Source organism: Podarcis tiliguerta (assembly GCF_965153285.1).
Source record: "Podarcis tiliguerta genome assembly, chromosome: 16".
NCBI classification, from domain to species: Eukaryota; Metazoa; Chordata; class Lepidosauria; order Squamata; family Lacertidae; genus Podarcis; species Podarcis tiliguerta.
The window spans coordinates 27,664,455-27,691,591 of NC_139549.1; the positions used below are offsets into that span (position 1 = coordinate 27,664,455).

General features: G+C 47.7%; 1 protein-coding gene and 1 long non-coding RNA gene across 2 annotated transcripts; one reads left to right on the forward strand and one right to left on the reverse strand.

Moving 5' to 3' along the window:
• Positions 1-2,663: 2,663 nt before the first annotated feature.
• Positions 2,664-20,821, reverse strand: LOC310666634 (solute carrier family 2, facilitated glucose transporter member 11-like). The gene is made up of 12 exons (XM_083417801.1): positions 20,425-20,821; positions 19,215-19,313; positions 17,022-17,182; positions 15,988-16,112; positions 13,768-13,897; positions 12,014-12,162; positions 9,610-9,797; positions 7,953-8,063; positions 6,611-6,712; positions 6,228-6,303; positions 4,883-5,010; positions 2,664-3,282 (listed from the first exon to the last, which is right to left on the reverse strand). The coding sequence occupies exons 1-12, from the start codon at positions 20,449-20,451 to the stop codon at positions 3,073-3,075; spliced, it is 1,506 nt and encodes a 501-aa protein (XP_083273927.1). The 5' UTR covers positions 20,452-20,821; the 3' UTR covers positions 2,664-3,072.
• Positions 20,822-22,990: 2,169 nt separating this feature from the next.
• On the forward strand, positions 22,991-27,000 carry LOC310666759. Its single transcript, XR_014506015.1, has 2 exons — positions 22,991-25,180; positions 25,732-27,000. It is a non-coding gene; the product is annotated as an uncharacterized lncRNA (long non-coding RNA).
• The last annotated feature ends 137 nt before the right edge of the window (positions 27,001-27,137 follow it).

Sequence of the window (27,137 nt, forward strand, 5' to 3'; positions counted from 1 at the left end):
TTTCACCATTTCTGCATATTCCATAAGTTTTTGCATCCAGCAGCATTATTAGGTGATTGAGGTGAAGCCTGGTGATGGGTTCACTTATGGCCAATTTGACATCTCTGGCAGCTCCCCAGCTGATGCTATAAGGCAGGGGTCTGCAACCTTTAAGACAAAAAGAGCCACTTGGACCTGTTTCCGAAGAAAAAAAAAGCTGGGAGCCGCAAAACTCGTCATTATAAAAATAACTTTTTTGTCACTTTTTTATTATTTCTTTGTTTGACCCCTTAGAATTACTCCTCCTCATAGAAATAAACGTTTAATTAACAAGTTACCTTTTTGTGTGTGTGTGTTCTTCGCTCCCCTTCAAAACAGTGACCAGCACACATGCCCCCTTTGAATTCAGTGACCAGCGTACATGCCCCTTACAATGTAGCGGGTGGGCGGGCGGGCGGGAAGGTGACGTCGGGACGGTGCGTGACTAACGCGCGCACTGCCCCCATGCGACATCACAGCCAGTACAGCGCCCGCCACAGTGGGGAGTGTCGGGGCGCACAATGCGCCTCCTCCCCTCGCTAGTATCCGCCCCGGAGCCGCGGCAAAGGTGTAAAAGAGCCACATGCGGCTCCGGAGCCGCGGGTTGCAGACCCCTGCTTTAAGGGGTCATTCTGAAGTGCTTTGAAAACAGGAACTGGAGATTTCTTCCATGTATGCGATAAGACCCCCTGCATTGCAAGGGGTTGGACTAGATGACTGCTGGGGGTCCCTTTCGAACCCTATAATTCTATGATCAAGAAACAGAGCAAGCACAAACGTGTGGGGATCTTCCTTTATTCTCAGGTTTCGTTTTACAAGTTCACGTATCCCACAAAATACTTCGGCGCTTCGTGGAACTTGTCGATCAGAGCTTGAAGTCCTGTTGATAGAAGCCTCCCCAGGATTAATGGGACACAGTGGCCTCCCCCCCCCCCGAAAAAAAAAATGTCTGGGAGAAGAGAACAGACAGGTTGGGATTCAGAGAGAATGGGCTTCATCTGACTTCCAGCAAGGAGGAGGCTGAAATGGGCTTGCAGTTTACTGCAAGCTTACCAGTGAAACAGCAGAACAAGTTTCCGATACTGTACAGTGGTACCTCGGTTTACAAACTTAACCCAGAAGTCCTTTCTTAAACAGAAACCGTTCTTAAACCGAGGTGCGCTTTCCCTAATGAGGCCTCCCGCCGCCGGTGCCCTTCCACCATTCAGATTCCGTTCTTAGACCAAGGTAAAGTTTGCAAACCGGGACACTACTTCCGGTTTTGCGTAGTTCGTCAACCGAATCGTTCTTAAGCAGGACTGTTTTCAAACCGAGGTACCACTGTACTCGGGACGCGGGTGGCGCTGTGGGTTAAACCACAGAGCCTAGGACTTGCCAATCAGAAGGTCGGCGGTTCGAATCCCCGCGACAGGGTGAGCTCCCATTGCTCGGTCCCTGCTCCTGCCAACCTAGCAGTTCGAAAGCACGTCAGAGTGCAAGTAGATAAATAGGTACTGCTCTGGCGGGAAGGTAAACAGCGTTTCTGTGTGCTGCTCTGATTCGCCAGAAGCGTCTTAGTCATGCTGGCCACATGACCTGGAAGCTGTACGCCTGCTCCCTTGGCCAATAAAATGAGGTGAGCGCCGCAACCCCAAAGTCGGCCATGACTGGACCTAATGGTCAGGGGTCCCTTTACCTTTACCTTACCACTGTACTCATAGTTTCAGAAGGAAGGTGAAAAATTAGAGGGGCCCTGAGAAGCCTCCCCACCTTTTACCTCTGCACACCTCTAGGCTCCCCATACATGGGCGTTGCCATGGGGTGGGGGGCACAGCAGCCCCTCCTAGATCAAGTAAAACAATAGAAATACTTAACTAACTGGCCAATCATGTCAGTTCTGCTCCCCCTAACAAAGTCCTGTCCCCCCCCCAAAAAAATACCAGGCTACGCCCAGGCACCCACACCTAGCCATGGGTTTCCTTTCCTATCTACCCCAAGAATTCAGCCTTTATTTTGATGTGTTTCAAACTGGAAAAACTATCCCAAGCATGAGAACTCAGCTTCTGTTCCACCTACATTGCTAAAAATCGCCAAGTAACCGGTCCCTAATTTATGCAGTTGACTCTGCTCATGGAAAACTCAGCAATGTTGCTTGCAGTAAACAAAGCCCCCCGCCCCTCATGGTAAAGCAAGAACAGGATTAACAACTCCAGATCATAGGGATTCTTCAAATAAGGGCCAACCCTGGACTCTAGGCATGCAGTTAAAAGCCTCTTTGCAGCAATGCATGGATTTTCAAAGAATGCAAATTGTGCTAGGGCTGGGGCTGGGATCAGAGCAGGCAGGGAGGGACAAATTTAACCCTTTCCCCTTCTGCTTTGATTTCTTTACGTATTCATTTCAACAAAATTTACACACCGCATGATTGTAGCAAAACCTCTAAGCCGTTTACAATAAATATTAAAACTATCATTAAAAACAGTTGAAAACACTGGAAAACATGGAAAGATACAGTGGCGTAGCGTGGGGGGTGCAGGGGGGGCCAGCCGCACCGGGCGCAACATCTGGGGGGTAAGGTTAGGGGGCGCAAATCCACGGGTTAGGGGGCGCAAATTACTTGCCTTGCCCCGGGTGCTGACAACCCACGCTACGCCACTGGAAAGATAATTAAAAATAACAGAAAAACAGAGATTAAAACATGTCAACATCAATGTGTCAGAATTTTGTTCTTGTTGTTTAGTCGTGTCCGACTCCTAAACAAAAGGATAGGCTTAGTTTTGAGAAGAATTCATTTTCCGAAGCTGGCATTTGCTTTCTTTTTTCTTTTCTTTTCAAGAGGGGGGGCTCTCACTGGCACCAATGGGAGAAGCCCCCTTTCCCAATGCAGATGCTAGCTTCAGAAGAGTATTCAGACGCACAGCTGGAGAAGGAAGCCTTCTCTTCCCTCTCAAGGCCTTGTTCACCTTCCGCCCAGCAGCTGATTCAACTGGCATTCGGAAACACCAGCCTGCTAAGAGTTTACTCTCCCCCTCCTGTTGGCCCTGAGGGCCCACTTCACCCAAACAGCAGCTGCCATCACAACTTGGTACAAAAACTGTGGTCGGTGGCGGCCATCTTTCTTTGAGCGGTGATAGCCATTCTCTTCCCCAAACGCATCCTTTTGAATTCTTCGGTGATCTCGCTGATGGACCTTCCCTTTGTCTCTGGCAGGTACCTGTAGATGAAGATCCCCACCACGAGGAGCACAACGAAGAAGAAGAGGAAGCAGAAGTGGCCGAGGACCTCCTGGAGAAAGGGAAACCAGACAAATGTGAGGTGCTCTCAAGGGCATTTCAGCAGTGGCGTAGCGTGGGTTGTCAGCACCCGGGGCAAGGCAAGTAATTTGTGCCCCCTAACCCGGGGCAAGGCAAGTAATTTGTGCCCCCTAACCCGGGGCAAAGCAAGTAATTTGCGCCTCCCCCCCCGCTGCACTGTCCCTCCCCCAGATAGTCCCTTGCTCTCTCTCTGCACCGCACCGCACGCCTGGCACCCTCCCCTCCACAGTGGGCGGCGACCCAGCGGCTCGGATCGGATTCGCACAGCCAGCACTGCAGTGAGAGAGAGTGAGTGAGCCAGGTAGGGGCAGAGAGCTGTGAGTGCGAGTGCGCCCCCCCCAGATGTTGCGCCCGGTGCGGCCGGCCCCCCCTGCACCCCATGCTACGCCACTGCATTTCAGAGTAAACTCAGTAGAGCCTCCTAGAAAGGAGAAAAACATCTCCCTTTCCCTTATGGGGTAGTCCAGAGCCTGTATAGAGTCCTTAAGTGGTTTCCCTATCGGTAGGAGAAAATAGCAGAGTACCGTATTTTTCGCTCTGTAAGACACACTTTTTCCCTCCTAAAAAGTAAGGGGAAATGTGTGTGCGTCTTATGGAGTGAATGCAGGCTGCGCGGCTATCCTGGAAGCCAGAACACTGAGACAGAGCGCTGCGCAGCGCTCCCTCTTGCTCTTCTAGCTTCGCCGCGCGAAGCCTCTGCAGGGTATGGGGAGCCTTCAGCCCGCTGCCCGGAGGAGGGTTCGCGTGGCTATCCCTGGCTTTTGCAGGAGGTGGGGGAAGGGACACAGCGCGTGGCTCTGTCTCTTCCCCCACCTCCCGGAAAAGCCGGCAAGAGCCACGCTCCCTTTAAAGAGCCGTGCAGAACATGTGTGCAGCTCTTGGGGGCTTTTCCCCGAGGAGGGAGATGGGCAGTCCTTCTCCCTCCTCGGGGAAAAGCCTGCAAGTGCCGCACACACGCTCCTCACGGCTCGTGAAAGGGAGCGCTGAGCACAGCCTGGGATGCATACAGGCTCTGTTCAGCGCTCCCTTTAAAGAATATTTTTTTTCCTTGCATTCCCTCTCTAAAAACTAGGTGCGTCTTATGGTCAGGTGCGTCTTATGGAGCGAAAAACACGGTATATTGAGAAGCAAATATTTTTTTCCCTTGCATTCCCTTTCTAAAAACTAGGTGGGTCTTATGGTCAGGTGCGTCTTATGGAGCGAAAAACACGGTATATTGAGAAGCAAAGCAGCTAGTAAGCCTGATCTTTATTCAAGGAACTGTTGCAACAGGGTCCCCACTCACCACACACAGGAGGGAGGAGAACCTGAACAATAACAGCAACTTCGCTTGTGTCATGAAGTAGAACAAGGAGAAGCTTTGCGGCTGACTGGGCCTGTCAGGGTTTTGTTTGGCTCAGGCATGGGGATTTGCATGAAAACCAAGGGAGACCCAAACACACACACACACACACGGGAGAGCTGGCTGGCTGGGTGCACTGGGAAAATAAGCAAGGGGGATTGGCTATTTTGTGTCCTGCTTCAGGCAGCGAAATGACTTGGGCAGACGTCGGGCAAAGGGGGCAACTCACCACAAGAAATGGAAACGTCATCCCGACCAGGAAGAGGCCCACCCAGCTGACTATTCCAATGATGGTCAATGCCGATGGCCTTACTGACTGGCCAAAAATCTCCATTATAACCGCGAAGATGGCACCAGCTGAAAGAGGAAATATGGAGGGTCTTTTGCAGTTCAGATTTCTCTGTGGAGTTTGCCGACACAAAACTCTGACTAGAAGCCACTGGCAGAAACTGTTCCAAGACCACATAACACTGGTCTTGAAAGACCTACACTGGCTCCCAGTATGATTCCGAGCACAATTCAAAGTGTTGGTCTGACCTTTCAAGCCCAAATGGCCTCGGCCCAGTATACCTGAAGGAGTGTTTCCACCCCCATCATTCAGCCCAGACACTGAGGTCTAGCTCTGAGGGTCTTCTGGTGGTTCCCTCACTGAGAGAAGTGAGGTTACAGGGAACCAGGCAGAGGGCCTTCTCGGTAGTGGCACCTGCCCTGTGGAACGCCCTCCCATTAGATGTCAAGGAAATAAAACAACTACCTGACTTTTAGAAGACATTTGAAGGCAGCCCTGTTTAGGGAAGTTTTTAATGTTCGATGTTTTATCACTTTATTTATTATATAATTATAATTATACTGTATTTTTCGCTCTATAGGACGCACTTTTCCCCCTTCAAAAGTGCTAAAGAAGCACCCCGCGACCCTCTCCCGGCTGGAGAGGTGACTCGCGGCTATGGCAGGAGCCTCTATAGCCGCGCACCACCTCTTCAGCTGGGAGAGCGTGTGCGGGGCTAAAGAAGCCATAGCCCCGCGACCCTCTCCCAGCTGGAGAAGTGACGTGCGACTATGGCAGCAGCCTCTCCGCTGCGCCTTTCCGCTGCTCCCTGACTTGCTCTTTGGGGCTGGTGGTGGGCTTCCCCCCGCCAGCCCCAAAGAGCAGGTTGAAAGGAACCTGAAGCCTGGAGAGCAAGAGGGGTCGGTGTGCACTGACCCCTCTCGCTCTCCAGGCTTCCAAGGTAGCCGCCTGAACGCACCTTAAACGGCACCTTGTTTTAGAGCGGGAAAACAAGAGGGGGGAAATTCTCCCTCTCTCTGCGCAGCGCCTCCTGCCGCTTCGCTGAAGGGGCGCTGGGCAGAGAGGGGGATAATTTTTTTCTCTTGTTCTCCCCCCTCTAAAACAAGGTGCGTCCTATTGTCCGGTGCGTCCTATGGTGCGAAAAATACGGTAATTATTCTGTTGGGAGCCACCAAGAGTGGCTGGGGAAACCCAGCCAGATGGGCGGGGTATAAATAATAAATTATTATAATTATTATTCTGGCACCACCCTACCCTCTGCGAGCCCTGTTCCAGATTTACTCACATGGGCCAAGACCATAGGAGAGGGTGAACAAAAATATGAGGGCGATGCTGCCAAAGGAAATCCAGGGGATCTGGCCCTGGGAAGCAAGAAGGAAGGAAGGGAAGTCCTGTTAAAACAATTGTGATGCACATGGGATTCTTCCAAAGAACGTGTATTTTTCCCCCCTCTCTCGCCCACGATGCTGTGATGTCTTTTGCTATCCAAATGGTCCATGGGCACAACAGATTCAGTAGCCATCACAATATGAAACCAGAGAGTCGGAAGGGACACCAAGGCTCATCTAGTCTAACCCCCCGCAATGCAGGAATCATAGGTAGCGGATCACTGACAAATGGCCACCCCCAGAGGAGGAGGAAGAGGAACCGAGGCTGGACTCTGCTCACCTGGAAAGAGAGGGCCAGGACAAGGAGCACCATCACTAATCCCATCATTGCGAAGCCACCCCACAGGAGAATCCTCCGGCCAAAGCGGTCAACGAGGCAGCTCTGTGTGGTCAAAAAAAGGCAATCAGCACCATATTTTGAAAGGACACGAGACTACAGTCATAGCTTGGAAGTTGAAGGGAATAAGTTCTGGAAGTCCCTTAGACTTCCAAATGCTTGGAAACCAAAGCATGGCTTTTGATTGACCGAAGGAAGCTCCTGCAGCCAATCGGAAGCTGCGCCGGATGTTCGGCTTCCGAAAATCGTTCAAAAAGCAGAACACTCACTTTCAGGTTTTGATCCTTCAGGAGCCAATTTGTTTGGGAGCCAAGGCATTTGAGATCCAAGGTACGACTGTAGTTTATAGAAAGTGGATTTGTTGGGTGTTATCCTGGAGTGGATGTGCTGAATATTTTCTTCATATGGCTGACAGATGAAGAATCAGAAGGTTTTTTTTCTGTTCCCCTCTTTCTTTCTTTCTTTCTTTCTTTCTTTCTTTCTTTCTTTCTTTCTTTCTTTCTCTTTCTCTCTCTCTCTTTCTCTCTCTTTTCTTTTCCCCTTTCCCCTTTCTCTCTTTCTCTCTCTCCTTTTCTGGTCTGCGTTTTTATTTAGATTAGCTTTTTAGCTTTGATGAAAAAAGAAAGACATGTGATACTGATTTTTGTATTTCTTATTTTCCAAATTTTGATAAAATGGATTTGGAAAACAAAGAAAGGGCATGAGACAAATTCCACTGAGTGTGTGGGGACTGCTCAGGATACCTTGCCCATGGAAAGAAAGGTGTCTGTGGGAAGTTTTTGCCCACTGCTTCCTGCTCCCAGACCAGGTAAAAAGGTAAAGGTAAAGAACCCCTGGACGGTTAAGTCCAGGCAAAGGCGACTATGGGGTTCCATCTCACTTTTAGGCCGAGGGAGCTGGCATTTGTCCACAGACAGCATGACAAAACTGCTTCTGGCACAACGGGACACCATGACGGAAACCAGAGTGCACGGAAACACCATTTACCTTCCCGCTGCAGTGGTACCTATTTATTTTCTCACACTGGTATATTTTCGAACTGCTAGGTTGGCAGGAGCTGGGACAGAGCAACGGGAGCTCACCTGTTGTGGGGATTCAAACCGCCGACCTTCTGATCAGCAAGCCCAAGAGGCTCAGTGGTTTAGACCACAGCACCACCTGCATCCAGCCCAGGACCACACACAAGCACCAGCTACTGAACCCGCCCTTCTTGCTCCCTCCAGCTCCTTCCCATTACAAAGGAGTCGGCTCTTCTGTTCCCACTCGCAAACCAGGCTGGACTTACGCATAGGATCGTACCAACAAATTCGCAGCTGCCAACGCCGACTGCTACGTAAGGTATGAGGCTTTCCTCAATTTTGGCTGTGCGGAAAACTTCGAAGGCGTAGAAGTAGATCTGGAAAAGAAGAAGAAGAAGAAGAGTTTGGATTTGATATCCCGCCTTTCACTCCCTTTAAGGAGTCTCAAAGCGGCTAACATTCTCCTTTCCCTTCCTCCCCCACAACAAACACTCTGTGAGGTGAGTGGGGCTGAGAGACTTCAGAGAAGTGTGACTGGCCCAAGGTCACCCAGCAGCTGCATGTGGAGGAGCGGAGACGCGAACCCGGTTCCCCAGATTATGAGACTACCGCTCTTATCCACTACACCACACTGGAAAACAAAAACGAAACAAGGAAAGGGACTGGTGCAAAAAGTTTTCAGGATGAGGGAAAGAGGTGCAGGTTCAATCTCTTGGACGAAAGGGCCCCAACATTCCTGTCAAAAGCAGGCATTTTAAGGTCTCCCAACCTCAGGTGCTTTGAATTGCTGCAAGCGGCTTCCACATTATGCTGGATGTGATCTCGTTTTTGTTACGGTGCTGTTTTTACAAGCTGTTTTATGCCACCTTGTCTTTCAAAAGAGAAGAAACCATGGCGCCCACCAAAATTTCTTGGGAATAGACAGAAGCGTGAGGGTCATGGCCATTGGCACCAGGAGGTTGGGGGAGTCCACCGCAGCTCTCTTTCATCCTCCCTTCCACCTGAACCACCAGATTTTCTGCTGCCTGAGAAAAGATGGAAGGATACCTGGGGGGAAAGTGGGGGAGGGGTGCATCCAAAATGCTATGGAAAGAGCAAATGCAACACAGAGCCTTAGGTTTTACTGACAGAGCAGCAGGAGTTATTTTACACTGCTATGCGCCTCAGAATAATTCTCTAAAGTGTCATAAGTCTGTCTGGACTCAGCTACTCGCCTCAGATAAAACGTTTCAAATGTGTTGTAAAATGCAATGTACAAGATGGTGACATTGAGCTAGGCCAAATTCAATGTATTTTTCAAAACTTTTTTAAAAAAGCATTTTCACAGCTTTTTAAAATATGTGTGTAGATTCCACCTCACTCTCATATATATGTATAACACATGCACACACACAGATATATATATATTGCGGGGATTCGAACTGCCGACCTATGTAAATATGTTTTCGTATACCAAGTAAAGTGATGTGTTATGCTTAAACTCTAAGCAGAGAATCTTGCACAGTCTTTTAAAAGGGGCTCGAATGTCCTGGGGGCAACTAAATATAAATAAAATCAAATATAAATATAAATCAAATATAAATATAAATATAAATAAATAAATATATAAATATAAATAAATATATAAATATAAATAAATATATATAAATAAAATAAATATATATAAATAATATATATATATATATATATAAAACCAAAAGATTAATGGCTGGGCTATGATTATTTAAATGTTTTCTTAAAACAGCACCTTGCATGTGCCCTTTAGGAAATGGGTGGAGAAAGTGTGTAAGTCCCCAATCAATGTGTGGAAAGCCCCTAAGAGAGGTGGGGGGTGGGGAGAAGAAGAAGAAGAAGGAGAAGAAGAGGAAGAAAGAGTTTCCATTGCTTAGAGTTCCTGATGCAATTAAAGTGATTCTACTCAACGGCACTCAAGCCAGAGAGGTTCAGGGTGAAGATCAGCAGGACGCTGAGGCCCAGCGGCCACCGCACGGACTTCTCGCTCATCACTTCCAGGACACTCAGGTTCTTGGAGCTTCTCATGTCCTCCTTCTGCTTCACCATGTCCTCCAACTCAGCTTGGTGATGCCCTTCACCCCAGAGGTACTTCATGGCTTTGTGGGGGAGAGAGAGGGAGAGAAAGGGGGGGGGGGGACGGACAGTCCTTCAAAAACTGAGTTACTCAATTATCTGAACATTGGCTGAACGAAAAGATCAAAGTTTCAGTCATCATCAGAGAACGCATCCAGGGGCACCATTCAGAAGCTTGAAGGAGCATCCATTCAGAAGCTTGAAGGAGCTGTGGTGGACTTGTAAAAGGGTAAAAGCATATTGGGAAATGATTCATAATGAATTGAAAAAAATGTTTAAAAGTACTTTCCCTCCCAAACCCAGAGTCCTTCCCGTTGAGGATAATTCAGACTGAAATACCCAGGTGTCAAAAAAGGTTATTTATGTATGCTACCACTGCGGCTTCTGTTTTGTTAGCCCCAAAATGGAAAATGAGCAAGGTCCCAACCAAAGAAGAATGGCAACTTGAGCTGACAGAATATGCACAACTTGCAGACTTAACATATAGAATAAGAAAACAAGAAGAACATGCGTTTAAAGAAGACTGGAAGGTGTTTATTGAATACAGTGGTACCTCGGGTTAAGTACTTAATTCATTCCGGAGGTCCGTTCTTAACCTGAAACTGTTCTTAACCTGAAGCACCACTTTAGCTAATGGGACCTCCTGCTGCCGCAGTGCCGCCGGAGCACAATTTCTGTTCTCATCCTGAAGCAAAGTTCTTAACCTGGGGTACTATATCTGGGTTAGTGGAGTCTGCAACCTGAAGCATATGTAACCCGAGGTACCACTGTATAGGGGAAATAACTGTGTACAACTGAAAACGCTGGCAGCACTAAGAAAAATTCAACATCAAAATAAGTTTGTAATGGAAAACTAAATAGTATAGTTTTTGTAAAATATGCAGGAATATAAGATATGAAAAATGAACCATGGAAAGAGAAGAAGGGAAGTCATTAATATGTTAAGGATGTATAATGAGTATTTTAAATTCCAAAACAGAATAGTTAATAAAAATTACATTTTAAAAAAAAAGAAGCAGCTTGAAGGAGCTTATACCTGAAGGAGCATCTCCACCCTCATCGTTCTGCCCGGACACTGAGGTCCAGCTCCAAGGGCCTTCTGGTGGTTCCCCCACTGCGAGAAGCAAGGTTACAGGGAACCAGGCAGAGGGCCTTCTCAGTAGTGGTGCGCACCTTGTAGAATGCCCTCCCATCAGATGTCAAGGAGATAGACAACTATATAACTTTTAGAAGACATCTGATGGTTGTCCTGTATTGGGACATTTTTAATTTTTTTATATATTTTGCTAGAAGCCACCCAGAGTGGCTGAGTCAACCCTATCTAAAGGGTGGCATATAAATAATAACATTATTAAGCCGCCCCTGAAAATAGGGGAATGTTAGTGACAGAACAAGAGGAACAACATTGCTTTGGCATCCCGCCCTGCCTAAAGAGGCCAGCTGGAGTTGGACAGAACTAAAGGAAGCAGATCAGGGGTTTTTAATCTGGGCAGCCCACCCTGCCCACATGTGATCAAACATCTAGACTTGCTCTGGTCTCCCAAACAGGTCTGGGGGTGGTTATTGTTATGTACTGAAGTTCTCACCCTGGGCCAGCAGGGGGATACTGTAGATAGTTATGCAAATAAGGGATCGAAAGTGACGTTCAGTGATTGGATAGTTACAGAAAGTGGTTACTGTTGCATTGTAGTGGAGCTCTATATAAGCAGGCTGGCTGAACCCTTCAGTTCAGTTCTGTTCTGGCCTGTGAATAAACAAGAGCTGCTTGAAGAATCGCTGTGTCGTCTGATATGTTCACCTACAGTTATGAGACCTGGCTGTGCATGGGCAGAAGTCCACTGGGGTAGGGCAGGTCATACACCCCCCTGCAGCAGAGAGTTGCTTACAGCAGCTCTGCGGTGGAGAACACTGCTAAAATCGCATATCAGAGGTGGGGCTGTGGCTCTTTCGGATTCCTAGTTTAAAAACCCTAGAATTTCTAAGATTGCCGTAAAAGTCAAACCGCTCCCTCCCCCCTAATTTCCTCTGAGGCTGAATCAGCCTCTGACTTTTGCATGCAGAAGCCTCGGGTACCACTGATTTGTGTGTGGACGGGAACTTTTGGATGAAAAATAGGCAAACAACTAGAAATTTTGTGCAAGTTATGGCAGGAGCTTCTATTTTCCTCGCTGACTTTTTATTTGTGCTCAGGCAATGCAGGCTAGACGGCCACTTCCACCCCACCCAACTTGCTCATTACCTTTCAAGCAACCATCCTTGTCTCCCTTCTGGAGCAACAGGTATGGAGGGGACTCGGGGAAGAAGGGCAGGAGCAGCAGCTGGAACAGAGCTGGGATCCCACACAGAGCCAGGAGCAGAGGCCACAGCGACTCTGTGCCAAAGAGATCTCTGGGGACAACAGGCATAGAGAAAGCAGCCATTTAGGCTTCATCCAAGGTAGGAGGGAAGGTGTTTAGCAGTGGCGTAGCGTGGGTTGTCAGCACCCGGGGCAAGGCAAGTAATTTGCACCCCCCCCCGCTGCACTGTCCCTCCCCCAGATAGTCCCTCGCTCTCTCTCCGCACCGCACCGCACGCCTGGCACCCTCCCCTCCACAGTGGGCGGCGACCCGGCGGCTCGGATCGGATTCGCACAGCCAGCACTGCAGTGAGAGAGAGTGAGTGAGCCAGGTAGGGGCAGAGAGCTGCGAGTGTGAGCGCCCCCCCCAAATGTTGCGCCCGGTGCGGCCGGCCCCACTGCACCCCCCACGCTACGCCACTGGTGTTTAGGGGACCTGGGAATCCCTGATTTCCTCCTTTTTTTAAAAAAAACAACAACACATCAATATTGTTGTTGTTGTTAATTAAATTTGTATACCAGCCTATACTCACAGGTCTCAGAGCAGTTACAACATAAAATACGTAATAAAAACAAAAACAACCCAATAAACCTCCTACCCGGCACATTTTAAAAGCACATGTATAGACCTCACAGTTGCAGAGATCAGTTCGATTTGTTATATTTCTATACTGCTTTTCATTCAAATGAATCGCTAAGCGGCTTAAAGGTAAAGGTAAAGGTACCCCTGACCATTAGGTCCAGTCGCGGATGACTCTGGGGTTGCGCGCTCATCTCGCTCTATAGGCCGAGGGAGCCGGAGTTTGTCTGCAGACAGCTTCCGGGTCATGTGGCCAGCATGACTAAGCCGCTTCTGGCGAACCAGAGCAGTGCATGGAAACGCTGTTTACCTTCCCGCCAGAGTGGTACCTATTTATCTACTTGCACTTTGACATGCTTTCGAACTGCTAGGTTGGCAGGAGCAGGGACCAAGCAACAGAAGCTCACCCATTTGAACCACCAACCTTCTGATCGGCAGGCCCTAGGCTCAGTGGTTTAGACCACAGCACTACCACGTCCTTACAAACAATAAATAACAATGGCATAATAGAACACCACAAATGCAGCACAAATCCAGTAGAACAATTAAGAAATCACCCGTTAGAAAAATCAGAGGCCCTGCCCCGCCTGACCAACCCCCAGCACATTGCTCAGCTGTTTGTCACAGAAACAGGTCTTTCCAATGTATCTCTCTTTAAAAGAGAGGTAGGGAACCTCCAGCCCATGAGTCAATCTTGGCCCACTGGGGGTGGAGTCTAATTTGGCCCATGAGGTCATTATCCCCCAAACCACACCCACCAGCTGACATCACTAAGAGGAAAGGGAGGGCATGACACAAACAAGAATGAAAGGTGCGGAGCTCACCTACATCACCAAGGCTGTTGGGGACGACACAATCATTACAGTGGTCAGCACAAAATAGACTCATAAACCATTAAAAGTGACAAGATCAGTCCAAGTGGAAATAAGGAGAGAATGTAATTGGTCAGCAAATGTCCTGACAGATGGAACAACACTTGATTGCCTCAACCGCAAAACGGATCCAAGTGGGAAGAAAGAAGAAAAGGAGGGAAGGATAAACAGACATGGTTGTCTGCCATGCCATCAGTTTAATTTACCTTAAGCCCATAATTTGTCCAAAAGCTTTTCCTAGTGAAAAAAACACAGAGCAGGTGGCAGTGGCAAAACCTCTGAATTTCTTGGGTGCAATTTCTCCAACGTACGGTCCATTGGCGTTCAGGGAAATACCTTCAGTGAGAAGGAAAAGGTATGTTACAGAAAGATTTAGTGATGTCTCTGAGATCGTAGCACAATGTTCCACCACCCACAAAAGCCACCACTTGGAGCTGCCTGTGTCAGCCTGGGCCACATGATGGGGAGGGGGAGCAAGTTGGGAGGAGAGCCCCTGCTGAGATAGGCCACCTGCAAGCTGGTAACAACATATCCCCAGATCTCCAGATGACCTCTCACAGTGGCTTTGTATTAAGGTTAAACATTAGGGATCATGATGGGCAGTGCCAGATTACCAAACAGAGAGAGTAGGAAGCAGCCTATGGGCCCCATGCCTTTTAGGGGCCAGATAACAACAAATCAAAATAATATTGATTTGATCTTGAAACGTATTCAGAGATAATTTGCGATACTTCAACTGCCTATCAAAAAACCTAAGATCATGGCCACTGGGCCCATCACCTCCTGGCAAATAGAAGGGGAAGAAATGGAGGCAGTGAGAGATTTTACTTTCTTGGGCTCCATGATCACTGCAGATGGTGACAGCAGCCACGAAATTAAAAGATGCCTGCTTCTTGGGAGGAAAGCAATGACAAACCTAGACAGCATCTTAAAAAGCAGAGACATCACCTTGCCAACAAAGGTCCGTATAGTTAAAGCTATGGTTTTCCCAGTGGTGATGTATGGAAGTGAGAGCTGGACCATAAAGAAGGCTGATCGCCAAAGAATTTATGCTTTTGAATTATGGTGCTGGAGGACTGCAAGAAGATCAAACCTATCTGAAGGAAATCAGCCCTGAGTGCTCACTGGAAGGACAGATCCTGAAGCTGAAGCTCCAATACTTTGGCCACCTCATGAGAAGAGAAGACTCCATGGAAAAGACTCTGATGTTGGGAAAGATGGAGGGCACAAGGAGAAGGGGACGACAGAGAACGAGATGGTTGCATAGTGTTCTCGAAGCTACCAGCATGAGTTTGAGCAAACTGCGGGAGGCAGTGGAAGACAGGAGTGCCTGGCGTGCTCTGGTCCATGGGGTCATGAAGAGTGGGACACGACTAAACAACTAAACAACAACAACAACAGGGACTGCCTCCAAAGGGTTTAATCTGGCAGTGATGATGGGACCTTGACAGGCAAGACAGGAGTGTCCAGCACACATCCTCCAGCTGGACCCAAGCCAGAGACCATCTTTGTCAGGCAGCCCAGAAGGACACCATTGCTAAGCAGGTCAAAATTTGCTAAAAGCTCCAGCAGAACCAACAGGGAGACAACCCCCCCACCCTGTGTTTCCAGTTACCACATCATCTACCCAGTGGCCAAATCCATCTCTCTCTGAAAACTGGAACCAGGATGAAATGGGTCCAGAAGAATGACATATTCCTCTCACAAGGCCTCCATCCCTTTCAAGACCCACTTGGATGGATGTCTTTATGTGTGAGTGAGCTCACGCACCCCAAGATCAGGCCTACAAACTGAGATGGACCCAGGACCACGTGAGAAGGACCTCCTTCTCTTCCTGCTGCTGCCACGAAGGGCCCATGGTTGGGTTCTGCTCTCACTCTTGCATCCAAATCTGAGCTGCTTTATCTGCAAAATGTGAAGCTTAAGCTGACCCATGATGATTCATCCTTAGCTGCAGAGTCCTTGAAGCGGTAAGCTACTACACTTGCAGGACTCTGTGCCCATTCAACGATGGTGGGACAGTGAAATACCTTTGCCTCCCTCACTGCCACAGTGGAGGCCAGGGCTAGCTCAAGACATTTTGCTGCCCGAGGCAAAGGACAAGATGGCCCCTTCCCCAAAGGCACACACAGAAGCCAATTGGACTGGTAGTTGAATTTTACTCCAATGTAGATGAAAGAACTGTGTCTTCCACCACACTTGAGGACACTCGCAATTCTGGCCAGTCCCTGTACCTCAGCATCTGCTGCCTGAGGCAGCTACCTCATGCTAGGGCCGGCCCTGGCAGAGGCCTAAACTGGGGTTCTGGCCTGCTCTCGGTTGTGTTTGACCAGAGTTTTCCTCCACGCTGAAACTAGCCATCATTGCTCCGGTTGCATTCATGGATTTGGCCCCACCCAAGACTCAAAATGTCAGAGGTCTCCTACCTGCAGTGAAGCCATAGAGGAAACGGCTTATCAGGATCATTTCGAAAGAGTCAGCCATCTTACTGAAGCCGACGAGGAGGGCGGCGGCGATAGTGACAATATCGTTGAACAGCAGCGTTTTCTTTCTGGAACGGACAACATCCCGGGGTGAAGAAGAGGCTTTCGTCCGTCCCTTTGTCCCCAACTGAAGAAGCAAAACCCCTGACTGTCCTCTTGCCAAATGAAACATGGCAAATAAGGGATTCAAAGCACATGATTCGCAAAATGATGTTGACGTCACAAGAGGGACATACTTTTTTTTTAAAAGGAATATTTCTGTATTTTATTGCTTAGAGTTAGAATCATAGAATTGATCCCGAGATGATTCCAAGAGGATAACAATAACAACAATAATAAATGTATTATTGTTGTTGTTATTATTATTGTTGTTAAATTTTAATACTTTTATTTTGCTTTAAACAAATACAGATAAATATAAACAACCAAAATTACAAAAGAAAAATCCTTAATAATAATGAAAAAAGCTAAAAAACTACCAAAAAAATCAAAGTTCATGGCATAGAACATAACCCATTATGGGAAAGAAAAAAGAAAAAGGAAAGAAGAAGGGGGAGGAGGGGGAAAAAAAGGAAAAAGGGAATAAAAGGGGGGGGGGGGGGGAGAGAAAAGAAAAAAAGAGGAAGATGAGCCAAAACACAAGAAGGCTCATCTATTGTATGCTTCCATCCATCAAGGTCACAACAGATCATTATTCCTATCAATTCTCTCTATCTGCATTTCATAGAATTCCTCATCTTGGTATCAGGGAACATTTCCCTATGTGGTATCATCCTAAACATAACCAGGTCTTTCTTGATGAACCCTTATCCCATTCTTCTTTCACCATCTTTTTAGGTTTATCTCGTATTGCATCTGTCAGCTTCATGAGCTCCAAGTACTCGCACAATTTGACTACCCATTCATCTTGACATACTTTATTAATGCCCACAAAGGGGTGGGGGGCACCAGGGCCTCCTGGTGAGGAAGGGGCTTACTTTCCATACTGGGTGGTCACATGCCCACTGGACAGGTTGCCCAGGATCCCACCCAGGCAGAAAATGGAGACGACTGCAGACCACAGGAAGGTGAGCGTTTCGTGGTGAAGGCCAGAGCCGTACCGCTTGACCCATGTCTGGTTGATAAATGTCTTGATGTACTGGGAAGGGAATAATAATAATAATAATAATAATAATAATAATAATAATAATATAACAATTAAAAAAGACACAAACTCCAGCACCCACCCACTGTGTATCTCTTATATTGAATACTCTTGGTGTGTGTGTGTGTTTCTTGGTTTACAAGAGAGGATGCACCTCCACAGGCATATACCTCCACATGTGGTGGGAATGTCCTAAAATCCAACTCTTCTGGATATCAATCATACAAGAATTATGCAAAATAACCAGTGCTTTTTTTTCTGGAGGGACGCAGGGGTACGCATACCCCTAACCATTTTGTGAATCTAAGTCTGGCCTCATTGAGGAGCAGTATTTCAATATGAGTAGGAAAATGAGAGTATCCCTAAACTTTTTTTAATAGAAAAAAAAGCACTGCAAATAACTAAGCATGTACAAGAAATCACCCCAGAACAGGCCCTACTAAACATCTTACAGGACAATACTCCCCACTCACATCACAAAGAGCTCATAACCCACCTACTCTCAGCAGCCAGAAGCATCATAGCCGGACACTGGTAGCATATTTTTTCAACACACGACATTATTTTCCAGAGAGCAGTCCCTGCTCTGCCCTGCCTTGTTTACAAACCTTCGTTTCCTCCATTGGTATGAAAGGAGATGGTTTGGATTCAGGGTACAACCTTCTCCAGACGACAAAACTGGAGAAATCATGCCCCTCCGGACACACCTGAGCCAATCAGCAGGAGCCAACTAGCTCTTTTGGCCCCTCCCCCTGGTGGCAACCCATGTGACCCAATCCCTCCGCCATGCCTGTATCTCCACCTGAACCACCGCTGGCTTGAGATGATACTGCTGCCCATCCTGACATTGTGGGCACCAGCTAAGCGGGTGGAGGAAAACAGGTCCCGGGCACAGCTGCCCCCCACTCACCCCTTGAAAATGGGGGCTAGCACCCTCAGGGGCAACCCCACCACCCATTTGTCAGGGGATATCCCCACCCCCTGCAAAGCCATCTTTCATACGTGTAGAGAGCCCGTGAAGCCAAATAATCTACCTAAACACCACAAAGCTGTTCTCTTTTTGTATCAGCTGAGGCTACCGTCGGACGAGACCCCTCTAGGCTATTGCCAACCGACATGTGAGAGGGAGAAGAAGAAGAAGAAGAGTTTGGATTTGATATCCCGCCTTTCACTCCCTTTAAGGAGTCTCAAAGCGACCATATGTGGTGGGAGTGCAAGAAAGTAAAAAGTTATTGGGAAATGATATATAATGAATTGAAAAAAAATGTTCAAATATACCTTTGTTAAGAAACCAGAAGCACTCTTACTTGGTATTGTAGGGAATGAGATAAACAAGAAAGATAGGAAATTATTCTTATATGCAGTGACAGCAGCGAGAATATTGATAGCTCAGAAATGGAAGCAAGAAGAGTTACCTACACTGGAAGAATGGAGAATGAAGATGATGGACTTTGCAGAACTTGATAGACTGACAGGAAGAATTCGAAATCGACGAGATCAGAGATTTACTGAAGAATGGGAAAAGTTTTTAGAATATATGCATAATTTAAGTGAAAAACAAATAAGGCTTGTAACCATTAATGAAGCTTTGTAAAAAAGAAAGGTTAGAATTTGAGTGAAACAAGAATTAATTTATAAAAAATTAGGTGAGATCTTAGAAATGTGTAAGAAAGTAAGAAGGGAAGGAGTACCAGCCAAGTTGAGGGAAGTCAAAAAAGAGAACGGATGTAAAAAAATTGTACGAATTGTATTAATTTGTTTTATCTGTAAATGGAATAAAAATTATATTTAAAAAAAAATAAGGAGTCTCAAAGCGGCTAACATTCTCCTTTCCCTTCCTCCCCCACAACAAACACTCTGTGAGGTGAGTGGGGCTAAGAGACTTCAGAGAAGTGTGACTGGCCCAAGGTCACCCAGCAGCTGCATGTGGAGGAGCGGGGAAGCGAACCCGGTTCACCAGATTACGAGTCTACTGCTCTTAACCACTACACCACACTGGCTCTCAACTACAATCCCCTTTGCTTACCTGAGAGGGATAGCTGATCACGGAGATCTGGAAGCCGATCAGGAAGGTCCCTCCCATCCCCACCACGAAGATCATTTGGAACACTCGCTGGTACTGAATCTGCCAAGAGAAAACACCAAGAGATGGTGAGGGCTGGTCCAGCACCCGATGCCCTATCATGAGGCAGGGAAGGAGTCAGGTGAGAGGACGAGGGGGACAACAGGAGAACCAGGTGTGACCCTGATGCCTCAGTCAGGTGTTATGAACCCACTTGAGAAGTGACCGACCTCCTCAGATGGGAAACAATTGTTCTCCCCTCCATGGTATTCATTTAAAGCCAGGGGTCAGCAAACTTTTTCAGCAGGGGGCCAGTCCCTCAGACCTTGTGGGGGGCAGGCGGACTATACAGTGGTGCCCCGCAAGACGAATGCCTCGCAAGACGGAAAACCCGCAAGATGAAAGGGTTTTCCGTCTTCAGAGGCGCTTCGCAAGACGAATTTCCCTATGGGCTTGCTTCGCAAGACGAAAATTGACGAAAAATTTTGAGTTTTTTTTCCGCTCAAAAACCCCTTTTTCTGAAGCGCTAAGCTGCTAAAAGCCTTTTAGCAGCAAAACCGCTAATCCCTTAAGCCTTTAATAGGCGTTAATAGCCCTTAAACTGTCAATAGCGCTAATCTGCTAATGGGCTTGCTTCGCAAGACGAAAAAACCGCAAGACGAAAAGACTCGTGGAACGGATTCTTTTCGTCTTGCGAGGCACCACTGTATTTTGGGGGGGGGGAAGGAATGAATTCCTATGCCCCACAAATAACCCAGAGATGCATTTTAAGTAAAAGGACACATTCTACTCATGTAAAAACACACTGATTCCTGGACCGTCTACGGGCCAGATTAAGAAGGCGATTGGGCGGATCCGGCCCCCGGGCCTTACTTTGCCTACCCGTGATTTAAAGCGGCTTCCCCCAAAGAATCCTGGCTACAATTCCTAGCATCCTTAACAAACTACAGCTCCCAGAATGCTTTGTGTGTGGGGTGTCATATCCTGCCCTGCAGCAGAGACAGAAAGAGATGGGGATTGCAGAGGAGGAGTCGTGTGTCCCCCAAGTTTGGTGAGGGAGAAGAGCAGGGGGCTGGGGCTGGGGTGGGACACCCCAGAGGTGGGGTCCTCGGCTAGGAGTAAATAAAGAGTGCTGAGTCTCTTTCCTCGTCAGGCTGAAGTGCCCGATACTCACCAAGTCAGAGAAGACACGCGCTGCCATTTTATGCAGGAAAAGTTGTTGCTCTGTCCCCGGTCGTTTGTCAGGTGGGCTGAGAGCTCTCTAGGCTTTCCTTGACCAACAGCACAACGCAGGACAGCGAGGTAGCAAGGAAGAGTGGGACTGCAGCCCAAGGTATTATTTCGAGGATTTCAGTGACTTTTGACCCATCAGCAAGTTGTCCCCGGTTAACTATTCCAAGAAGAAACCGAGCCAGCCCTAAGTCATCATGAAGTCAGCTTTTTCTTGGATTGACACAGCGCCATGGCCTGATAACTGGGGCAGGACGCAGCGGAATACACCTTTGCCTTTCTTGCTGGCATACTGACCAGGCCTCTGCCCCATATCTGCCACATCAGGGGCTTATTTTGCAATAGGGAGAGAAGGAAAAGCAATGGGTGGCACCACCTGCAGTTGTTCCACCTAGCATCTCCTCCAATGTTTCTCCAGTGAAAACAGGGACGTCCTATCCCATAATAACAACAATTGTAATTTTATTATTTATATCCCACCCGTCTGACTGGGTTGTCCCAGCCACTCTGGGCAGCTTCCAACCTATATAAAAACATATGAAAACAGGGAAGTCCTAAGGAAAAGCGGGACATTCCAGGATCAAATCAGAAACAGGGATGGCTTCTGTAAATGCGGGACTGTCCCTGGAAAACTTGGAGGATCTGGGATCCCAAGGCTCATGAAGGCAGGATCAGGGCTAGAGCCCAGTAGATTTTTGTGTGACATTTTGCAGATGCTGTAGTCTCCAGATCCATGTTCCTAGTCATGGGTGAGAACAACACGGGCAGAAGAAGAAAGATACCTTTGGCCCCTGAAGATGCTGAAGGCCTGGGAAAGGAACCTGAGAGCTTGATGGTAGTGACAGCTGCAGACCCCACACTGAGCAGCCGGACTCCAAATACTTTTTCGAAACAGATAGAGGCGCCGTGAAGGAATGGGCCAGGCCTGCAGAGTGTCATTTGCCAAAACAAGTCCTGTGTAAATGAGCAGAGTGTACCTTTTGTGAGAGCCAGTGTGGTGTAGTGGTTAGGAGCGGTGGACTCGTAATCTGGTGAACCGGGTTCACTTCCCCGCTCCTCCACATGCAGCTGCTGGGTGACCTTGGGCTAGTCACACTTCTCTGAAGTCTCTTAGCCCCACTCACCTCACAGAATGTTTGTTGTGGGGGAGGAAGGGAAAGGAGATTGTGAGCCGCTTTGAGACTTCTTCGGGTAGTGATAAAGCGGGATATCAAAACCAAGGTTGATGGCTTTGGATCTCTGCGTGAGACGACCCTGGTCCAATAATGGCTTTTTCTCATCCTGGTGATGTTTGGCCACTGTGGGGTGCCAGCACAGCCTCCTCTGGCCCTTTAGCAAAACACAGGCCATAATGGGGTCTTTGTAGAGAGAGAGGGAGGATTGGAAAGCCCCAAGAGTCCTGCTCCACTCAAACACCAGGCGGCTGAGCCAACCCTACAGCACATTTTCTGGAGTGGTTGTGAGAAGGTCATTTGCCAGAGAAAGAGAGGTCGTAGGAGAGCTGCTTGACAAGCCAAAGAGGGGGAGCCATGCTTTATTTCTGCTTGAATCCAAGGCTGCGGCTATGGGAGAAGCAAGACCTTCTGGGCCACCCATCTGGCTATTGTCCTTCTCACTACCGGCCAGTGGCATGCATAGGGGAGCAGTTAGGGCCCGAGGTGCCACTTTGTAAAGTAGAATGGTGTTTGTGTATGAAATCGCACATGTGAAGTTGCCACCTCCTGACATCGCATGCATGAGCATCATGCCCTCCCTAGTGTGGTGTAGTGGTTAAGAGCGGTAGTCTCGTAATCTGGGGAACCGGGTTCGATTCCCCGCTCCTCCACATGCAGCTGCTGGGTGACCTTGGGCCAGTCACACTTCTCTGAAGTCTCTCAGCCCCACTCACCTCACAGAGTGTTTGTTGTGGGGGAGGAAGGGAAAGGAGAATGTGAGCCGCTTTGAGACTCCTGAAGGGGAGTGAAAGGCGGGATATCAAATCCAAACTCTTCTTCTTCTTCTTCTTCTTCTTCTTCTTCTTCTTCTTCTTCTTCTTCTTCTTCTTCTTCCCTAAGCCTGGCAGAAGCTTCCTGGGCTTTGGGAAGGAGGCACCAGGCTAATTTACCAGGAACATTTAGGGGACTAGCCTAGTCCTCCTAGTTCACTGACCACAAGTTACTGGGGCCCACTCATTTGCCAATAATAATAATAATAATAATAATAATAATAATAATAATAATAATAATAATTTATTACTTACTTATACCCTGCCCATGTGGCCAGGCCTCCCCAGCTCCCAACAGAATATTAAAAACACAATAAAACACCAAACATTAAAAACTTCCCCAAACAGGGCTGCCTTCAGATGTTTTCTAAAAGTCAGATAGTTGTTTATTTCCTTGACATCTGATGGGAGGGCGTTCCAGAGGGCGGGTGCCACTACTGAGAAGGCCCTCTGCCTGTTTCCCTGTAACCTCACTTCTCGCAAGGAGGGAACCGCCAGAAGGCCCTCAGAGCTGGACCTCAGAGCTGAATGATGGGGGTGGAGACGCTCCTTCAGGTATACCAACAAAGAGCCGCTTCCTTTCTTATACTAAGGAATAACTATGGGGATAACTATGGTCCTTGCCTGGCCAATTCACCAATGGGACCCTGAATTAGATTTTAACTCTTGGTAGAACCAGGAATTAGAAGGGACTCAGGCATCATACACCCTAACCCCCGACCCCAAACAACTCACAGCAATAATATCCCGGCTGACACAAAGCTAGCCGTTGGAGAGAGCAGATCCCTTTCACGTTCTGTCGAGAGAGATGGTAATCAATTACCCAAACTGGTAATCCATTATCTAGAGCAGGCAATGACTAAACCTGGACTTCCCTCCATCTGCCTGCAATGCTGAATTAAACAATTACATGTCAACTGCCTATGCCAAGAAGAGGCGGGAGTTTATTTGGGGTCAAGATTAACAGGGGAAATGGTAGATGGGAAAAGAGGATCCACCTAAAGCCCAAGGAAACCTCCCTGTCACCTGCTGGAAATCGGGAGTCCAACAGCATCTAGCTCCCCATCCCATGCTCCTTTGGCAGGTTGGGGGCCACCTGGAACACCAAGCCGCTGATCCCCTATATGCTTCCCATATACAGTTGTACCTTGGAAGTCGAACGGAATCCGTTCTGGAAGTCCGTTCGACTTCCAAAACATTCGGAAACCAAAGCACGGCTTCTAATTGGCTGCAGGGAGCTCCTGCAGCCAATTGGAAGCTGCGGAAGCCGAGTTGGATGTTCAGGTTCCAAAGAACGTTCGCAAACCAGAACACTCACTTTGCGGCATTCGGGAGCCAAAACGTTCAAGAACTAAGCTGTTCTAAAACCAAGGTACGACTGTATATACTGTCATTAACTAGCAGTAGAAAAAAGGGTTTTCACAGATTTTCTTAAAATCTTCACTGGCACAAAAGATACATCAGTCCATGTTGCTCATTCCAAAGAAATAATTTTATTTATATATTTTTTCATAAAGTTATTTCATGCCCTTGTCTTGCCAGGATTTCATTATTTCCTTCACACACATAACGAAACCAACACTTTTTCATGTCTGCATTTTGCAAAAGCTCTAACCTCTACAGTGTTTATTAAATGATGCGCGCCAACGAAGCTGCCTTGCTGCTTCTGTGATTTTTCTTTGGTGCGGCCTCACAAGCAGAGCAGGTTCGGGAGAGGCAGCTGCCTTGCTAAGGCTGTAGCAAACATGCGGATGAATATGCCCTGTGGCAGGAAAAGGCATTCGATAAGGCAACGAGCCTCCACCTGGTGTACAAAGATGGCTGCCTCCCATCATCCCAACAAACCCCACTCCCTCCTGGATCCTGAAATCAGGGATCAGAGACATCAGTAGGAGAGGGGGGCGATGAAAACAGTCAAAGCTCGGTCAGTAGAGCATGAGACTCTATCACAGGGTCGTGGGTTGGAGTCCTACATTGGGCAAAAGATTCCTGAATTATGGGGGTTGGACCAGACGACCCTCATGGTCCCTTTCAACTTTACAATTCTATGATTCCATGGCCCACAAGGCACTTTCTCAGAGAATCCTGAGGCAGGGAGCCATGATTACCACCCCTCCCCCGCCCTGGCCTTGTTTGGAGCAGAGTTTCCCCCCACCCCCAGCCCTATTGGTGCACGGTGGTGGATACCTTATTGTGGTAGGATCTCTGAAGCTACCTCGGTAATACTTGAATCCTATGGGATCCAATGGGAATAGGGACCGTTCTGGCATTTCAGACTATAATGTGCATTGTACGGTCAGTAGCTCATAAGGAAAACAAGCCTTATGAGGAACGGTTGAAGGAGTTGGGTATGTTGGAGCCTGGAAAAGACGAGACTAAGAGGAGATATGATAGCCATCTTCAAATATCTCAAGGGAAGAGGGAACAGCTTGTTTTCTCCTACTGTGGAGGGTAGGACTCGGACCAATGGCTTCACGTTGCAAGAAAGGAGATTCCGACTAAACATTCGGAAAAAACTTTCTGACAGATTTCCGTGAGAGGTGGTGGACTCTCCTTCCTTGGAGATTTTTCGGCAGAGGTTGGATGGCCATCTGTCATGGATGCTTTAGCTGAGATCCTTGCATTGCAGGCGGGTTGGACTAAATGGCCGTTGTGATTTCTTGCAACTCCTACAATTCTGTGATTCTAGCTATATGATTGTCCTGACATGGGACTTGTTGAATGAAAATGTTAGAATCATAGAATCATAGAGTTGGAAGAGACCACAAGGGCCATCGAGTCCAACCCCCTGCCAAGCAGGAAACACCATCAGAGCACTCCTGACATATGGTTGTCAAGCCTCTGCTTAAAGACCTCCAAAGAAGGAGACTCCACCACACTCCTTGGCAGCAAATTCCACTGTCGAACAGCTCTTACTGTCAGGAAGTTCTTCCTAATGTTTAGGTGGAATCTTCTTTCTTGTAGTTTGGCTCCATTGCCCTGTGTCCGCTTCTCTGGAGCAGTAGAAAACAACCTTTCTCCCTCCTCTATGTGACATCCTTTTATATATTTGAACATGGCTATCATATCACCCCTTAACCTCCTCTTCTCCAGGCTAAACATGCCCAGCTCCCTTAGCCGTTCCTCATAAGGCATCGTTTCCAGGCCTTTGACCATTTTGGTTGCCCTCCTCTGGACACGTTCCAGTTTGTCAGTGTCCTTCTTGAACTGTGGTGCCCAGAACTGGACATAGTACTCCAGGTGAGGTCTGACCAGAGCAGAATACAGTGGCACTATTACTTTGCAGCCTTTGAAAGGTGGGACAAGGTTTTAATGCTTGCTGGGAAACAGCAGAAGGAGCAGTAAAAAAGCGAGAGCCAAGGGAGGCAGGGAGAAGAAACACTGGCAACATGACCATCCCAGAATAAGCTGGAGAAAGAGAGAGACCGTGTTGTCACCATCATGGCAGCTAAAAGAGGGACACCTCCGCTCAGTCTGCAGGCTTCAGCCAGTCTCTGAAGCACATCGTCAAGAAAACTAACAGCTACAGAGATATATCACGGTTCTTCTGGCTATTGGCAGTGCAATTGTGGGACTGACACCGAAATCATGGAGTCTAGGAATCATCAAAGGTCATTTTGTACCATAAAATAGAGAAAAGGGTGGGTGGCTCGTATATAAAAACCCAACAAATCTAGCGACGAAATTAAAGGAAATCCAAAGGCAGAGAGGCACAAGCAAGAGTTATTTGAGGTAGTCACTGCTCTGCGTGAAGGAAGGAGGAGAAATTATTCCGGGTGGCCACACGGGAGCACTACAGGCATGGCTACTGCTCAGAGAACTTGCAAGGAACTCAACAAAGCAGCAGTAACACACTGCTAAAGCAAGATATCCCTGTCCAATCAGCAGGAGGATCCAGCCCACGTAACACCTACAGGGCACAACAGAGAAATTTCTAGAAAGAGAAAATAAGGCATCCTTACCCCCCAGACCCTTGGCACAGCTCAGGGGGTGGGGGTGGGACACTGGCAGAATAGCTCAAGCAAACTTAAAGGAGGAAAATCTACCACAATCGCTTAATAAAAAAAAGAATCCAGTGCACGATGGAAGTTCTTTCAAGGTTCCGTATTAATTCACTTTTTAAACTCGGAGTGAAGTAGCCAGGACTTTTCTCAGAAGGATCTCTAGCAGGGATTTGCGGAATATTTTCTATATTTTAACACACTTTCTGTCAAAAAAATATGCCCCAGGCACATTAATACATGTTAAAGAGGCAGCCCATTCGTAGATCGGGGTGGGGTGGGGTTGGGATTGTGGGTTTCTCCTAAACGAAACTTCTCAATACATTTGGCTATCAATACATTTGGGCATCGATTAAAGCGCAGGTGGGTTTTCCCTCCTCGTGGATCAATTTCTCGCTTAGAAAACGGTCCCCAAAGCAACACCCTGGAATACTGCATTGCTCCCTCTAACTGACCAAGCCTGGCAGCTGATGGTCAGAAACGACATTTTAGGGTTCAAATTCCAGACTCTGAGCATTATTTCTTATACAATGTATAAGAAATTCTAAAACTGAAAACCCACTAAAAATCTTGGGGAGTGGACATTTCCGTACAGGACTTTTAACGCGCAAATCAGTATTTGAGAAACAGAAAATGTTCCATCCCACCTCCCCACTCTAAACTGGCTTCAGC